At 46.2% G+C, this 18228-nt stretch overlaps 1 protein-coding gene across 27 annotated transcripts in view; it reads left to right on the top strand.

Annotated features, from left to right (window-relative positions):
* The window catches only part of KIF1B (kinesin family member 1B), a 160332-nt gene that overhangs the window by 129028 nt on the left and 13076 nt on the right, over window positions 1-18228 (top strand). For 11 of the 27 annotated variants that reach the window (XM_075603520.1, XM_075603523.1, XM_075603519.1 and 8 more), the window contains 14 exons: window positions 1722-1859; window positions 4003-4251; window positions 10792-10910; window positions 11175-11260; window positions 12706-12835; window positions 13961-14123; window positions 14609-14699; window positions 15630-15745; window positions 15884-15939; window positions 16357-16545; window positions 16676-16784; window positions 16930-16996; window positions 17259-17343; window positions 17489-17594. In XM_075603520.1, the coding sequence (XP_075459635.1) occupies window positions 1722-1859; window positions 4003-4251; window positions 10792-10910; window positions 11175-11260; window positions 12706-12835; window positions 13961-14123; window positions 14609-14699; window positions 15630-15745; window positions 15884-15939; window positions 16357-16545; window positions 16676-16784; window positions 16930-16996; window positions 17259-17343; window positions 17489-17594 (1704 nt within the window). The remainder of the gene's footprint in view (window positions 1-1721; window positions 1860-4002; window positions 4252-10791; window positions 10911-11174; window positions 11261-12705; window positions 12836-13960; window positions 14124-14608; window positions 14700-15629; window positions 15746-15883; window positions 15940-16356; window positions 16546-16675; window positions 16785-16929; window positions 16997-17258; window positions 17344-17488; window positions 17595-18228) is intronic. The other 16 variants (XM_075603530.1, XM_075603528.1, XM_075603539.1 and 13 more) reach the window with 3 other exon arrangements.

Raw genomic sequence — 18228 nt, 5'->3', positions numbered from 1 at the left:
CCTAGTAATACTGTCAGTACTGACAGAGAAAGTGAAAGTGAAAACAAAGAAAAACCTGGCGCCAAAAGTTATTTGGATAATCCTGTACTCCTCAGGGGATCAGCACACTTGCTTGACAGGCCATATAGGGGAAAAAACACAAACAGACACAGATCATAGTGCAACACTGTAGGGTTAAAACAGGTCTACACTAATACACACACTGCACATATAACATAGAGACTCCTAGTGACTATAAAAATTATTTATTATATAAAAAGAACTATGCCATAAAATGGTTTGGACAAATGAGAACACCGCTGGTCATCCAGATGTGAAAAATCAGAGCCCTACTTACAAGCAGCAAGGCAAATACAGGCAATGCAACAAAGAGTCTTCCGGCTGCTGCTGATGTCTTTGCAGAGATGTAATTCCTGCTGCACCATGACTTTCGTGCTGACTCTCCCTCCAGGGGTTAACAGGAACAGTGGCAGTGTTGGAAGCCTGCTTGTGGGGCTCACAGCTCTCCTCCACGTGAGGCTGCTCTCCTCACTTCCTCCTCCGGTTACACAGGCTGTCTCAGCGGAAGTGGAGTAACATCCACGAAACGCGTAGGGCAGGTGACACAGTCACTTTGAGCTTGGTATTGGACTTTTTGGGACACTTGGTCACATTTGAGCCCCATTGCAGCCTTAGTTCTTGGCATACAGGACGCTTGTACTGTCCCTTTAAGGGCACGTGCACACTCGCGTGCAGGCACGCTGAGACAGCCTGTGTAACCGGAGGAGGAAGTGAGGAGAGCAGCCTCACGTGGAAGAGAGCTGTGAGCCCCACAAGCAGGAATTACATCTCTGCAAAGACATCAGCAGCCGGAAGACTCTTTGTTGCATTGCCTGTATTTGCCTTGCTGCTTGTAAGTAGGGCTCTGATTTTTCACATCTGGATGACCAGCGGTGTTCTCATTTGTCCAAACCATTTTATGGCATAGTTCTTTTTATATAATAAATAGTTTTTATTGTCACTAGGAGTCTCTATGTTATATGTGCAGTGTGTGTATTAGTGTAGACCTGTTTTAACCCTACAGTGTTGCACTATGATCTGTGTCTGTTTGTGTTTTTTCCCCTATATGGCCTGTCAAGCAAGTGTGCTGATCCCCTGAGGAGTACAGGATTATCCAATGAACTTTTGGCGCCAGGTTTTTCTTTGTTTTCACTCTTACTTAAAGGAGCTTTCCAGGTTGAATGCAAACCTTTTTTTTTTTAAATCGCAGGTAGAAAGCAGGGGGCCCCTGAGCAGAACAGTCTGCATTTCACCCCCAGAGACTCCCTGGTTGCAAAGAAACTTAATGGGAAAGGTGCAACCGGTACGTCCTGGTTGTTTATATATCCTGCGTCATGCGGGCAAATAGGAAGCTGCCACTGACGTTGCGGCTTCCTATCGGCCTGCTTGATTTGGGAGTATCTTTAGGCCCAGATGGTCCCGGGTGCTGAAATTAATGCGATTCAGCTCTAGAGACCCCTTGCCTCTCATCCATGTAAAAAAATAGAGGGGTATATTTAAGATGCTCATTTAAAATGTCAGATTAAGTGGAAAGTTATGGAAGGTAACCTAGCTCTTGCAGTTCACCAGACCGTAGTACACTTTCCTGGCAAGGAAAGTGTAATGAGATAATTAGACCAGGCGTTTAGCTTCTGTCAGTCCCTCGGCGCGCACGTCACATCCTCTCCTGTCTCCATTCACAGGCTGCGGTTGGAGCAGATGCGAGAGATGTACGACCGTGCAGGAGAAATGGCCTCCAGCGTGCAAGATGAGAGCGACAGTGTGCTAACTGGCAGCGACCCATTCTACGATCGCTTCCACTGGTTCAAACTAGTGGGAAGGTAAGTTCCAGGCCCAGGCTGCAGCTTGTGTGAGCCTCTGTGCAGTGATAATCAGGTGTGTAGAGAATGCCTGTGCATGCCTCTGGTTTATACTCCCAGGCTGCAGCTTGTGTGAGCCTCTGTACAGTGATGATCAGATGTGTAGAGAATGCCTGTGCATGCCTCTGGTTTATACTCCCAGGCAGCACTTGTATTTCCCTTCAGGATGCTGATTTTGGGACATTGACTGACTCTTATCAGTGCTATTTTATCATCCGATATCACAGTAGAATTGGTATGCGAGATGTCCTGTAGCACACAGGCGCCTTTAGCATTGTGTGCAAGCTTTGCAGGTGGAGCACGTTGGGAGCACGTTACTCCTAACTGCATTCCTGTTGTGCTTGGTGCTTGTACTGTTGAGGAATGCAGTATATCTGGTACAAAGAGCATTATACAGCAGCCTAGTTTATATCCAGCACATGTACATAACGACTGTGACATGTTATAAAGAAACCCAAACCGAGGATTCCTAACCCAAAAAGCTTACTGATTAATATCTGGAGCAGAGAAGGAATTACGCAGTCTAAAGGTTTCTAGGCGTTTTAGTTTGTTTTACCCCAAATCTCAGTCCCGCTTACTTGCTCCAGAATTGTATTGTATCTCTTAATTTATATAGCTCCATTAATGTACATAGCGCTTCACAGCAGTAATAAAATAACATTTAACATGAATTATTCCCAGTGCTGCTATACAACTCAGCCACCACCCCTGGTACCACTGGTACCATTGAAGCATCCTCTTGCTCTGTACGAAAGCTGTTGCATGTTTCCTTGTGTTGGCCACAGTGCTAGAGTGCTGGTTTTCCGTTGCAAATGTGAAAAAAACGGCAAAATGTATTTTAATGCAGCAATCCTGCCCAATTTACCTATTGATTTGAACTGGGTGGTCCTTCGGAGCAGAACCACGGCTATTTCTAGCTCCAGGCACTCCACGCCTCCCAAAATACTTCCAGTTTAGTTGCCAGTGTTCTTCCTGGCCATGTAATAATGCCCACTGCAGTCATGCAATGGGAAGCCGCGCCATCACCATCCCCTGAGGAAATCGCGGCTTCCGGCAGGATTGGTGGATCTCCGTCTGCCGTAAAGGGAGAGAAAACACCAGCAACAAAAACAGGTAAGTATCTCAGGAACTGGGAGGGATTGCTGCTTTAAACTGTGAAGCAAACGTTAATAATGATGTCTGGTATGTACATGACTTGGTTGCGTGCTGTAATTTGACATTGTATGTATAACATTGGGGGCCCATGCTTTTAACTCATCGCTGCTGGTGAGGTCAGCTGTACTGGAACTGAATGTTCTGCAGCGCAGAAGCTGAGCACTGTGCTGCACTCTGGCTAATTCCACCAGAACCATCTCCTAACTCGGGGGTGGGCAACTCCAGTCCTCAAGGGCCATCAACACTGATTGAGCCACCTGTGCTGAAGCAGATACCTAATATCTGACCTGTTGGTGGCCCTTGAAGCCCTGAGTTTCCTACCCCTGTCCTAACTGGTGCTGCTTTTATGTAAAATTACCTTTTGGGTTTTTACTTGAGTCCCTCGGAAACCCAAGGATTGTTGCACTTTGCTTGCGCTCCTGGTAAATGAAAATACAGTGTTTTCAAACGGTGCACATTGCCAGAGTGGCCAGCGCCAGATTGCGAAGCAATACGTTGCATGGCCTCTCTGGCAGCTAAGACGTTAACTCATTGCCACTGCGGAAGCATGGCCGCCCTGCATTATGTCTGAAATCACTGTTTTTGCAAGGAGATGGTCCAGGAATTGGACCAATCACACTTTCTGGTGGCTGATTTTAAGTCGTTGAGCGCATTATTGTGGTCATTGCTTGGTTGAAGGTGATTCTCACACCCCAGAAGAATCTGAAGACACGCTGAATCTTTTCATACATCCTTTTGTGTTATTTTTTTGCTCTCTGCTGTGCCTGGCTCTTGTCGGACCCCTATTCTTTTGACAGCGCCGAGTTTACCCCACTCGCTCTCCTGGTCTTGCTTTTCCTTTCATTTGTTTATCTTTGGCTGGCATCCCCTGGCTGCACGCACCACCCACTCTCCCTCACACCTGTCCCACTGGGTTTGTGATAACGAGTCTTCCGTTACCAATGTTTAGTTCTCCCATATTCCACGGCTGCGTGAACGAGCGGCTGGCAGACCGCACCCCGTCCCCCACCTTCTCCACCGCAGACTCCGACATCACGGAGTTGGCTGACGAGCAGCAGGACCAGATGGAGGACTTTGACGACGAGCCGTTTGTGGACGACACCGGCTCTGATGTCGGAACAGAGGAAGGATCTGATATCTTCAGCGACGGTCAAGACCCGTTTTACGACCGCTCTCCCTGGTTCAGTTTAGTGGGAAGGTTGGTGAGGTTGTGCAGAGGCAAAGCGCGGAAGGACCAGCTCTTGATAACCCCACAGTTGGAGAGTAGATCTCTCAGATTCCTACACCCTTACCCCGAATTGGGTATTGGCATCTACAGTTCAAGCAAGTCCACTAACATCTCATCCTGTTCAGTCTCTGAGCATCTCTTCTCCTTTCCCAAACTTTCCGCTTCTGAATCTCTTACTCCTCTTACTCTTCTGAGAATCCAAATCTAACCATCTGCCTCTAGGTGCCTCCCTTCTCCTTCTCCATGTAGTTTTCCCTCCCATTCCCCCCCCCCCCCCCCCCCCCCGACCACTACTTCTCTATTCTTTGGCACTTTCACATCACGCTGTTGAGTTTCTGAAGCTCTTGTCCTTGGACACGTTTTAATCATTTTAACTCCCAATCTCATCTAATAACCCTTGCCTAGCAATTCTTTTTAGTACCAAAATAATTGTATGACGGTAGCATAATTAATATAGAAACAAAGTTGGGCAGACAGCGCCACCATATGGACATAAAGGTGGAGTGCACCGGGAACAGAGAGGGACCCCCTACAATCCCTTATTAACCAATGATATGAATTTATAATTAGTTCCCAGCTCTCCAAAAATGGAGAGGGGGGAAAAGACAAAACTAGTTAAAAAGAAAATGATTTACATTGAGGTAATTTAATCAGATTTATTTATTTTTACAAATATAGCAGGTGGATGAAACTTGGAATAAAAACAAAAAGTCCCTTAAACTAGCATCAGGTCACAGAACACTTCATGGCTTAACCACTAGAAAAAGCGTTCACAGGATACATACTGTAAGGCTGCGCTTATAGTGACGGCGACGTCAGGCTGCGCTTATAGTGACGGCGACGTCAGGCTGCGGTCTCTGGGAAAATCACATTGAGATGCCTTCCAGCGATAGCGACCGAGCTGTCGCTCCGTCACGCCTCGCTTACTATAAGCGCACGCGACGGTGACAATGCTTTTGTTTTGACGCGTCGTTGCGTCGTTGCGTCGCCGGCACTATAAGCGCAGCCTTATTCAGGTAGATAAAGAAAGAGACTCATCCACCAGTGGGCGCTCTGTTCAATGCAGACCACAAAGACCACGTCCATTCTTCTGGTTCATTGACACGTTGTGAGAAAAGAAGCGTGCCACTTCCCTTCAGTGGCACATGGCTGATTGCCAATCGAGAGTTTATAATCAACACAAATGGAGATTGTTCCTTGCTGCCCGTTGTAGGAGTCCCGCTATGATAGCTGGAGGGTGCGCTGAACACTGAAGGGAAGTACCACACTTTTTACTCCGTGGGAATGGGCCAGAAGAAGGAACTTGTCCACAAAACGTTGCCCCCCTCCCCCATAATTTAACGCTGCTCGCTGCGGTCTTCGTTTTCTGCATTGAGCAGAGCGCCCACTGGTGGATGCGTTTCTTTCTTGATCTGCCTGACTAATGTATCGTGTGAGCGGTTGTTCTAGTGGTTCAGCCACAGCGAATTCTGTGACCTGTTGCTATTTGAAGGGCTTGTTTGGCTTTATCCCAATTTTCATCCGCCTGCTATATTTGTGTCAATGTTTGTAAAAAAAAAAAAAATATATATATGTATATATCTGCATGAAAATGACCTCTATGTAAATCAATCATTTTCTTTTTTGACTAGTTTCTCTTTTCTCTCTCTCAAATTGTGGAGTGCTGGGAACCAATTATGCTGCTGCTATCAATGTATAGTGTTGCAATACGTGATTGACAACATCATTTATTTAATGTAACAAAGTGCAGTAGAATGTTTTTACAATCTGTAGCTCGTTTCTAATACGATGTTACATAATCTGGAACAGATATTCCCTTTCAGGTATCGGTGTTACATATGAAAGCAGCATTTCCGTGTGGAGGTGATGGTGTAGTTAATTTTTGGCTCCGGCGACCCCCTGCTTCTGAAGATACATGTCTCTGTATGTGTCTCAGTAGCAGCTCTGGCTGGGCACGCAATATGGCTGTTTAAAGGTCTCGCGTCACACAGGCTAATGGGAATCCGCTAAGTTAACCCTTGCTGTTTCCTATGTGCACATTGGAACTTTAAACATGCATTATGTTGTGGCAGCACTTTTGGAGGTCTGTATCTCGAGGAGCAGGGTCTCCGGAGAACCCCTACTTCCCACATAGGGTATAGATAGATATATATTTTTATTTTTGTGTGTATGTGTGTGTGTGTGTGTATATATGTGTATGTGTATATATATGTATGTATATATGTATGTATATATATATATATATATGTATGTGTGTGTGTATATATATATATATGTGATACGAACCAATCCAAAGACCAGTAAAGAGACAGCAGACCGCACGGGGTTAATCCAAAAGTCTATATTCACAACATGAAATACACGTAAGCCAACGTTTCGGTCCCACAGAGAGACCTTCCTCAGGGCCGTGCGGAAGGTCTCTCTGTGGGACCGAAACGTTGGTTTACGTGTATTTCATGTTGTGAATATAGACTTTTGGATTAACCCCGTGCGGTCTGCTGTCTCTTTACTGGTCTTTGGATTGGTTCGTATCATATTTACTCTCTATGGGACTAGCATCTGCTATTACAACATTTTCAACTACAGTGTGCTGACTGAATTTCATGTGTATATATATATATATATATATATATATATATATATATATATATATATATATATATATATTCAGAAATGAATAGACAATACCGTTCTGTGGCTAACGAAATGCTTTTATTTGTGCGAGCTTTCGAGATACACTGATCTCTTCTTCCGGCGATGTTACAATGAATGAATGTTTTTTTTACTTTAAAACAGTGCATACTGGAATGTGATCTGTGATTGAAGCTTATCCCTCCCCCTGTGCAGTATGCGTTTTATGACTCGCGGTGTTAAATGGTCCCTGAAAGATAAACCGTGGATATAACCACTCCATTGTAGACCAGCAAATCCACAAAGCCACCAGTATACCAAGAAGTGATCTCCTTGAATACAGAAAGAAAGAGACAAGCGACAGGGTACTTTTTGGTGGTCACATATAACCCACACCTAGAAGCCCTACGTAAGATCACTAGGGAACTACAACCCATTCTCCAGGAAGATACAAGACTGCAACAGGCCTTCCATGAAACACCCTTATTATCATACAGACAACCTCATAATCTCAAGAAAATGATGATGAGAAGTAAGGTATCCAACAGTACAACTGAATGCAGGACAAGACCATGCCAGGACGCAAGATGCAAAACCTGCACAATGCTCCACACAGCGGGCACAATACAAATACCACACAGGAATCTTGAATACAAAATCAGAGGAAGGTTCACCTGTTCCTCCAGCAATGTCGTGTACCTCATCATGTGCATGAAATGCCCAGGGGGCTGCTACTACATAGGTGAGACGGGGCAGGGGCTAAACACGAGAATTAATCTGCATCGCCACAGCATCACACACGGAACTAGAGACTGTCCTGTCGGCGAACATTTCTCAGACTCTGGCCATAAAATGAACGATCTGAGGGTTGCCATACTCAAAGGTAATCTTAGAACACTGAAAGAGAGACAGTTGCATGAATACAAATTTATGCAACTGTTCGGGACACTTAGTGGTGGCCTAAACCGAGACCGAAGTTTTATGAGTCACTACCCAGACACACGAGAACTCTCTTCCCATGAGTGCTAAAGACCATGTCTATACATACTGCACTATATGAATGCACACACAGCTGTCGCCTGCACATACAAATACACAATGTAATACCATCCCTATAGACCAATAGGAACCACATAGTATCTGCACACACTTATAGTAATGCAACACCCTCTTACATTTCTACACCTACCCACACCACTATATACACTTCCACTCCACACACACCTTTTGTAAAGCGCTGTATACTCTGTGGGTGCTTTACAAATTTACATACACACTCTTACATCACTAACATTCAGGGACCATTTAACACCTCAAGTCATAAAACGCATACTGCACAGGGGGAGGGATAAGCTTCAATCACAGATCACATTCCAGTATGCACTGTTTTAAAGTAAAAACCCATTCATTCATTGTAACATCGCCGGAAGAAGAGATCAGTGTATCTCGAAAGCTCACACAAATAAAAGCATTTCGTTAGCCACAGAACGGTATCGTCTATTCATTTTTTGATTATTAAAGCTCGGCTAACACGGTACAGGTATGTATGTATGTATGAAACAAGGTACTGTAGCTACAATTAATAGTTATTAATAATCACAAAATGTGATGATAAAGGTGGATATTTCAACTGATGCAATCTCACTAGAATAGCAAGAAGTATTCGAATAAAGGGGCATTAACTAAAAATACATATAATGATACTTATGACAAGATAAATAGACACACAACAAACATGAAACATTATAAAAACCAGTCCCAATTGTCCAGTCAATAAATAGACGATGATGGAGTCCAATCTCAGCAGTGGGGGTAGGATAAAACCGGATCCTGAGGATAAACCTAGATAAGGGGAAAAAGAAGAGAGCGCAACCCTATAGCGTAACAAGTAATTTAATAGGGGGGAATGGACAAAGGTGGGGAAAAGCCTCTATAGTAATCCCAGACACGATCCGGCCTCGATAACCCTCTGAAGTCGCCTTGAGCAACGAAACGCGTTAGGACTCTTCACAAAACAGCATTACGTCATCACGTGGCGACGCGGTCAAGGCCGGACCATGTCTAGGATTACTATTGAGCCCGTCCTTGCACGGCGCTTCTCCCATCCAGGCGTGTGAGCGGTCTGCAGAGCCGCGCCGCTTCTCTCCCACGTGGGATCGCCTTCTGTTTGGCGGTGATGTATTCACAAATCGCTTGTAATAATTATATACATTGTGAGTGCTCCTTCTCCCGACCTTTGCCCATTTCCCCCCTATTAAATTACTTGTTACGCTGTAGGGTCCCGCTCTCTCTTCTTTTTACACCACACGTGTGCGTGTGCGTGTGCGTGTGCGTGTGTGTGTGTGTACTGTAGTTGGTGTTTCCAAAATAAATGCTTCTTTAATGCTGTTTTATCATAGTGTTCCTTTGTGGGACTGCACTGCTATCAAACAGCATCTCTTTCTCTCTCTCTCTCTCTCTCTCTCTCTCTCTCTCTCTCTTTAAGCTTCACCATCCCCTATAGCCTCATTTATCTGCCCTGTTGTTCCTCTCCGGGGGGGATATAAGAGCTTGTCCTTCCCGCTGCCTCTTGTAGCATGTAGGGGTGTCACAAAGGAGGGTGTGAAGGGCGTGAGGCAGGCGCTTATCCCCATTCTCACTCCATAATTATTATTATTTTATTTAAAAAACATTTTTTAAACAAACCAAAGGGTAGCGGTTTCTGTTTGATATTTAGTTTCTGTCCCTTTTGCCATATCACCTCACCAACCTCCCCTGCTAATACCTTTTTCCTCTCCTCCGTCTCCTGGCTTTGGGTAAGGGTCGTGGCAGGTGCCACAGAGGCACATGCTACCTATAAATATAACCGATTTATTTATGCAAAATGCAAATTGTGGGCGTTCCTTTTTGGAGTGACCTTATTTGTGTATTAGCTCTCTAAATTATATACAGGTCAACCCGTTACAACGCAATTCCGCTTCTAACGCGATGCAAGCATGGCTCCCAACTTTTGTATTTATGAATACTTTACAACACGATTATTGGTATCTTTAAATTCTTTATTGTACAATGCATACAATTGTACTTTATTTCTAACGCGATCCGCTTCTAACGCGATGTGATTCTTTGGACCCCAAGCTCAGTGTTATAAGGGGGTTGAGCTGTACTGTGTAAATGAAATGTTTATGCCCCCTGGTGGTTAAAACCACAACAGAAGAGGATATTATTATGGGGATACATATCTTCTTCTCCCCTGTATTACTGAGCACCTCTTCCCCCCCCCCAGGAAAAGCATGACTGGAGGTCTGGATCCTGGGGTGGTGATTTCATTTGCAGTCATCCTTTTTTGCAGCTGTTTTATATTTCTTTTGAATGTCATTTTTTGTATAGTTTTTTACTTTGTTATAACATGGCTTATTAATCTTTATTATTGCATTTGTTTTGCTCATAGAATGTATTTATGTTGCGTTTGAATATGTTGTTCTGTTACCTCGGTTTTTTTTTTGTGTGTGGTTTCTGTACATCCTATGAGTTGAAGGAGGTTTGGGTTAGAAGACTTGTGTCGATACTCGGCAGTCTTCACAAATGATGCCCGGCCTTAGCTGCAGAGTATCCATCAATGTATATGTATATGTAGTCTGAACCTACATCCAGGCCATGTGCATTACCACGCAGCTGGCGAGACAGATCCGTTACGAGAGGAAGGCCATGGGTTGTGCTTATCTCTGCTTCACTGTTGGCATTCATCGCTGTGTGATTGTCAGGGCCCCTGAATTAGAATCTGGCCCCCTTTGGAATAATAGTTGCTGGTCACCAGAGACTGGAACCAGAGCAGTACCAGGAAGATCTAGTCTCCCTGCTGGCTGTAACAAAACAATATCATCTTTTTCTCTCTTTCAGGGCATTTGTTTACCTCAGCAACCTGTTTTTCCCAGTCCCTTTGGTCCATCGAGTGGCCATTGTAAGCGAAAAGGGAGAAGTACGTGGGTTCCTGCGGGTTGCTGTGCAGGCGATAGCTGGTTCGTATTCTTCCCTTCATCTCCTCGTTACGTCTCCTGTTTGCATCCCTCTAGTTCTGTTCTCTCCTTCCCGTGTTCCTGCATTTGCTCTCTGACCGTCACTTGAAATCGAATCTATGCTCCTGTACTTCCTAATTCCTTCCCCATGTTTGGGACTACACGAGTATCATAGATGCATGATGCAGAGGCTCTCTATGTACAGTCTCCCCCCCCCCCCCTCCCTTAACTATAGTAAAGTAGGGGTACACCTTTCTTTCTCCACAGCTGATGAGGAAGCTCCAGACTATGGATCTGGCATTCGACAGTCGGGCACAGCCAAGATCTCGTTTAACAATGATTACTTCAATAAGGTGATGCTCTACTTGCCTTTAATGTATGGAAATGCAGAAACTGACAGCCACGCTGAATAAAATTCAAATGTAAAATAAAAGGCATAATGGGCCATATGTAATAAGCAGTGCTATGTTTTAGTGCCCCTTCTGGGGCTATAATCCACATTACGGCCCATCCGAGTTAATGTGACTTAAAGGGCCGTTTTACTAGATGGTCTTACCCGTACGACACTTCCCAGCTTGTTCACTTGCATGGGCCATAAGGGACCACATTCACTGACTGTTACTGGAAGGCGTACTATAGAGTCGGACTGCTTATTCCGTATGGCCCAATGTATCTGATCCTCAGATGAGGGGCGAGTCCTTTCACAAGTGAATAAAAAACAGGAAAACGAGCGCAAAAATATACTGTAAATATAAATAGGATACTTATAGTCCCAATTTAAAGATGTAGCAGAAATTGGTGGGTGCAGCAGAGGGTGATAAGGGGGTTCTTCAACCACTAGGGATGGCGTAGAGTAGGAGGATGCAATGCGCACTCACATCCAGAGGATATAAAAATAAAAGAGAAAACACAATAGTGTAATTCTGTATGTATTCGATATAGATAGAGATGGTAATGCACTCACATTTAGTAAGAAAAAGCAGGCATCTCGGTTAATCAGTTTAACCAGACTGTAGTAGGGAAACGTCGGGAGTCAGGGTACTTCTTATATGGTCTCTGACGGCAGGATATTCCCAATATCTTACGGGCAGCAGGATATTATGTGGATATAGAGAAATAGACACACACAGTGTAATACTGTATATATAGATATAAATTCTATAACCATATAGTGTATCAGCTCACATTGTGTGTATTAGTAATATGCCTTTAGGTTGTTAAAGTAACCAACGTTTGGTGTCGTCCAGTTCTAACCCCGGGGTGGCACTTCCTGCCTGCTCCGCCCACTTCCGGAAGGGCCACCCCGGAGTTATGTCATGGCGAATGCTTTGGTTGAAGTAGATTAAACAGGTCACAGATCATCAGATACATTTGTCAACATATTTTCTTGGCATGGGACAGTACTTAAAGAGACCCGGCTCACCAAGTCTGCATGGAAATTAGTTCTGTGAATACCATAAAACCAGGTTTAGCCCATAATCTCATATAGCGACCGTGACCCACTGTCCCACTGAATGACCGGAGTCTTGATTACAGCTCTTGAGCGATAAAGCAGTGTTATACGTACATAAGACGTTTGTATATGAAAGGCTACACAGAAAGCGGGGAGTAAGGGAGTGATCAACTAAACCATACTAAATGTGTATAGACTTAATAATAATAATGCAATTGATAATGAGAGGTAGGTGCAACTGTGAACTGAAGTGAATCAGAGAAATTGAAAATATATGAGAGGATGTTTTATCGTTCTGTGGGTTATTCACTTCTGCCTTTCCGTTTCTTCCTCTCGTCTCCGCAGAATGACTACACTTCGGCGGTTCTCACCCGCGCAGGGCTGTCCCTGGAAGAGTTGCGTATTGTTGAAGGACAGGGTCAGAACTCCGAGACCGTTACTCCTCTGGAGGAGATGAACCGGGTGGCTGAATTTGGCAAGTGTTGGGAATGGGCCTGATGTGAGCACACGGTGCCCAAGACAGATGAGGCGGAGTCCCTGCTGGTGCTGACCGCGCTTGGCGCTGTTACCTGTTTGACTCTTGATCCTCCCGTCCGTGCTCACGCGGTGCGCCCGCGCTCTCCCAAGCTTGGTGCTTGGGGAAACGAGGGAGAGTCTTTCGAGCGCAGAGCAGGGTCTCATGACCACCTCTCTCTGCTCGGGGGAGCAGAGAGTGAGGAAGTGGGGGGCTGAGCAGAGAGAGGTGGAAGCGGGGGGGCTGAGCAGAGAGACTTAAAAGCTGGGGACTGAGAGTGGGGGGAGAGGGGGTCAGCGGGGGGCTGAGCGGAGAGGTGGAAGCGAGGGCCTGAACAGAGAGACATGGAAGCGGGGGGACTGAGTGGGGGCAGTGGGGGGGGCTGAGCAGGGAAGGGGGCAGCGGGGAGCTGAGTAGAGATAGCGGGGGGCTGAGTGGAGATAGCGGGCAGCGGGGGGCTGAGTGGAGAGGTGGAAGTGGTGGGGCTGAGCGGAGAGAGGGGGGCAGCGGGGGGCTGAGCGGAGAGAGGTGGCAGCTCAGGCTCCGGTGTTGCAAAGTGTTTTATTGCTTTATTACACACACACACACCAGCAATGACACGCCTCCTCCCTTCATAGCCACGCCCCCCGCTCTGACAACAGAACGCTCATGCTTGAAGACGTCACCACTCAAGCATGAGTGCGGTCAGCGGCAGCAGGGACTCAGCCTTAGGCCTCGGGCATGGTGCCTCGGGCCGCGCTGATCAGCGCTCCTGCTCAAACTGGAGCTTCTTTGTGTCCTGGCAGGCGAGGCAGCGAGTGCGCTTTGGGGGCGGGGCGGAGGCGTGAGGGGAGGCGGATCGGAGGCGGGGCTAGTCACTCGCTCCCATTGGATGTGAGCGGTCACGTGACCGCTCCTCCGCTTCCCTGAGCGGCAAATTTAAAATTTGCCTGTCTCTCCAAAATACCTGAGCCTCCGCACATGCGGAAGCGGCTGCTAAAGCCGCGCTGATGGCAGATGCAGGGGGTAAGTGCATCTGCTCAGCGCGGCTCAGCGAGGCTCACCGTACTATGTCCCAGGCCTAACACACCTGCTGTCCCCCCACAGACATGAAGTCGGGGAGCCTGCTGGATGGAAAGATGATGATGGAAGGATTCTCTGAGGATGTGGGGGAGCATTTGAAGATCGGCAGTGTCTTCACCTTCCGAGTGACCGTGCTTCAAGCCAGCGGCATTCTCCCTGAATATGCAGACATCTTCTGCCAGTTCAAGTGAGCCCAGCAATGCCCGGAAAAAAACGGAAAAGAGACCGCACACGATCCCAATAGCAGAGTCATACTCCCAATTCGTAGTGTATCCAGCTCACATTAACTAAAACAAATTGATCGTGAAAAAGATATGTTGCCTTTATTTCAAAGGAAAAGTGTCGCACATAAAAACAACGTTTCAGGCTCACGCACGGCCTTTCATCTGGAAGGGTTTTTCACTATCAACGTGTTTTGCTTAATGTGCGCTGAATGTCACTACACATTGTGAGTGTTACTCTGCTATTTGTATCGTGTGCTGTCTGTCTTGTTTTTCTACTTTATTCCCTAAAAATGTGGCCACACACAATGAAACGTACACCTTTCCTAGAGTTGTTCTGTGAAGAAGGAAATAGCGTTTTGGTATCGGATGTTTTTCCTTTGAGCGACTGTAGGTGCATATTGCAGCCTCTGTGTGTTGCCATCTCTGACCTCTATTTTGTCTGTTTCAGCTTTTTACACCGGCATGATGAGGCCTTTTCAACAGAGCCACTGAAAAACAATGGCAGAGGAACTCCTCTGGGATTCTACCACGTGCAGAATGTAAATATCAGAGCTCAAAGCTGGGAATGCGTGTCTGTCTGTAGCACTGCTGATGCCTGTGTTCAGAAAGTATTGTAATGTGTATGTGACTCCGTGTCATTTGGATGTATGTATGTCTTTATTTATATAGCGCCATTAGTGTACATAGCTCTTCACAGCAGTAATACACGCGACAATCATATAAATAACAAATAATATAAATAACAGAACATGGGTATATGTGCGTCAGACATAAAAGTAACATTGTGGAAGAGGAGTCCCTGCTCCAAAGAGCTTACAATCTAATTGGTAGTTAGGGAGGACATACAGAGACAGTAGGAGGGCGTTCTGGTAAGTGCAGCTGCAGGGGGCCAAGGTTTATGTATCGTGTATAGTATTAGCCACAGTGCTACTCATATGCTTCTTTAAGCAGGTGTGTCTTAAGGTGGATAGAGAGGGTGCTAGTCGGGTCTTGAGGGGAAGGGCATTCCAGAGGTGTGGGGCAGTCAGCGAGAAGGGTTTAAGGCGGCAGAGGGCTTTAGATACAAATGGGGTAGAGAGAAGACCTTTTCATGCCTGTTCGAGGCTTATACATATATGTGGAAGGTTTCCTGCTTCACCAACATTTAAGTAACTATTACGGTTCCCTGTTCAAGAGGTTTTTGTTTCTGCTGATGCACAAATGTTTGTGATTGGATGCTTTTGAATTTCACTGACTAGGTTCAGTGCAGTAGTGTGTGGGTGATTACCCGCTGGAATGCCAACAAGCATTCTTAAGTAATGCTGGGCAGTGCAGCACAATAGTGATGGGGGCTTCTGGTTGAAGCGATCTGAGCGAGGTCCCTTTCTGTGGTAGTGCATACTTGATCTGTGCTTGGACTCCACAGAGGTCCTTCTCTCACCTGCCTGCGTTATCCCTGTGCACTCACACTCTGTTCTGTGACTTCCCAGATTGCAGTAGAGGTGACAGAATCGTTCACAGAATATATAAAGACCAAGCCCATAGTGTTTGAAGTGTTTGGACATTACCAGCAGCATCCAATGCACCTGCAAGGCCTGGATCTAAGGTGGGGAACATGGGAAAAGGGGAATAAATTTGAGGTTCTCAATCAAGGGTGTGTATGGGGGTTTTGGGTTCTACAGAAAATGAGGGTGGAATAGGACCTGGAAGATATAACCATTGCTATTGTTCTCTCCTCTAACAGCCCACCTCAGCAGTCTCGTCGTTACTTTCCTTCTCCGATGCCCCTTTCTAAGCCGGGTAAGTATCTGGTTTGTGTATGTGAACCATAAGGGCCAGAGTCTTGCAGGGAAAGCTTGCACTTCAGGGACATGAATCCACTCTCTGAAAGGAAAAGGGAGAACGGGAAAATAAACAGCAGGGTCAACACTAATTGAAACGTGGAGGTCCTTGTACCAGACCACACCTGGGACTCCTTGCATTCCTTTGCATGTATTTATTTTTTTCTTTCTTTTCTTGGTCCCGCACCCCATTGCTGCATGATGATACCACCCTCATCCCCTTCCTCTCTTCCCCCCCCCACCCTAACCCCCCCCCCCCACTCTCTTGGATTCTTCCTTTCACTTTGACCTCCCCCTCATCTGTCTTTGGCCCCCCTCTCTCATTGCATGCTGCCTTCAACTTCTCCCCCTCCCCCCACCCACCCCCTCTTATCAGCTGGTGAGAGAAGGATAAAACTGGTCAGGTACGTGATGTCTGGGTATGTCAGTGTGACGATGCTGGACGAGCTCTCCGAGCACGCTCACGTGCTCTCCACCTCACTCCAGGACAGGGCCGACCAGCTGCCATCTTTTCTCTTTCTGCCAGTACCCAACTGTCAGCCGGAAAGGGCTCCCAAACGCGATGGTTAGTAGCACTTTGCCCTGCATTGTAGTAGTGATTATTTTATCGTGTGTAGATTCTTCCCCAGTTGGTGACCACCGTCATACTGTAGCAGAGTACGCACTGAGCTAAACCACCTGCATTTGTGTTGCAGTTGCAGCCACCAAGCTAAATCCGCTGAGCAAACCAAGTCTGGGACAGAGTGTCAGCAAATACGACTTGCTGGTGTGGTTTGAGATCAGCGAATTGGAGCCAACTGGAGAGTAAGTCAAAATAGAGTGGGGTTGGGATGGAGGGTAAAGATGCACAGTGCTGAGCAGAAAGAATGGCACCCAGTCGGAGCGAATCACTGCGGGATGAAGGGTGGGCAGGATCGGTAGCTGACAATCCTGCCATCTATCCAACCAGGTACATCCCAGCTGTCGTCGATCACACTGGAGGTCAGTCCTGCCAGGGAACCTTCCTGCTACACCAGGTAAGAAGCTGGTCCACAGCACAGTTTTTGATCGGTCTCATCATTATTATTTTTTTATTCCTCATACTCTAAGATCAGACTAGGAAGAGCCTGTTCATATGAGTGGGTTTCTCTTGTAAGGGAAAATCCTGGTTACATGCATCACCTCTTTCTATGACGTGGTCCTGACCTGCCCCCATTTTCCCTTCAAGTCCACCTGGCAATATGAAGGTAAAAGGTTAGGCGGGTTGCGGATGTACTAACTGTATGTTGATTGTGACAGGGCATCCAGCGCAGGATCACAGTCACCATTATCCATGAGAAGGGGAATGAGCTGCACTGGAAGGATGTCCGAGAGCTGGTGGTCGGTGAGTGTCTTGTTTCCTAGGGCCTGGGCTTCTTGCCTGTTGGAGATGCACATAGCGTCTGTTTTCTCTAGCAGGATTTTTGTTGCAGTGATGGCTGTCGCTTGTCATTGACACAGTCTCCTCTTTTCCCATCTCACCTAATCAGGGAGAGTTCGCAGTAAAGCGGAGGTGGATGAAGCTGCCGCAGACGCTGTCCTTTCTCTGAATATTATCTCAGCCAAATACTTGAGATCATCTCATAGCTCCAGCAGGTAATGGCTGCAGGGATCCATGGTGGCAAAATATTCTCTGTTGTATGTATGTATGTATGTATGTATGTATGGATTTATATAGCGCCCACAGTTGTACTCAACACTTTACAAGAGAGACAATACAGTACAGGGAATTATAATACAGTAAGAGCAATGAACAAAAATCAGACCAAAGAAAATCACTGCCCCGGAGAGCTTACAATCTAAGTGGTATGTAGGTAAGGGAAGAAGTGCAGTAGATGGCAGTCATTGCTAGGAGCGACTGCAGGTGTGGGACAGCAGCCATGAGTACAGGCTTTTGGGAGCTTTATTTAAATGGGGAGTTTTAAGGTTTGATTTAAAGGTTGGGAGGAACGGTGCTTGGTGTATACGAAATGCGAGGGAGTTCCACAGGTAAGGAAGGGGCAGTGAGGGAAAAAGTTTTAAGGCGAGAGAAAACAGTAGAGATGAAAGGAGACCGTTATGTGCATGGGGCATAACGAGAGATCAGAGCGGATATGTAGGGAGGAGCAGATGAGTGGGGAGCCTTGAAGGTAAGGAGAAGAACTTTGTAGGTGATCGGAAATTTGATGGGAAGCCAGGAGAGGGGTTGAGCGGAGACTGTTTTGGGAGAAAGTGAAATTATTCTAGCAAC

The sequence above is a fragment of the Ascaphus truei genome, chromosome 6 (assembly GCF_040206685.1).
Source record: "Ascaphus truei isolate aAscTru1 chromosome 6, aAscTru1.hap1, whole genome shotgun sequence".
Lineage (NCBI taxonomy): Eukaryota > Metazoa > Chordata > Amphibia > Anura > Ascaphidae > Ascaphus > Ascaphus truei.
This window is presented reverse-complemented; position numbering and strand designations above follow the sequence as displayed.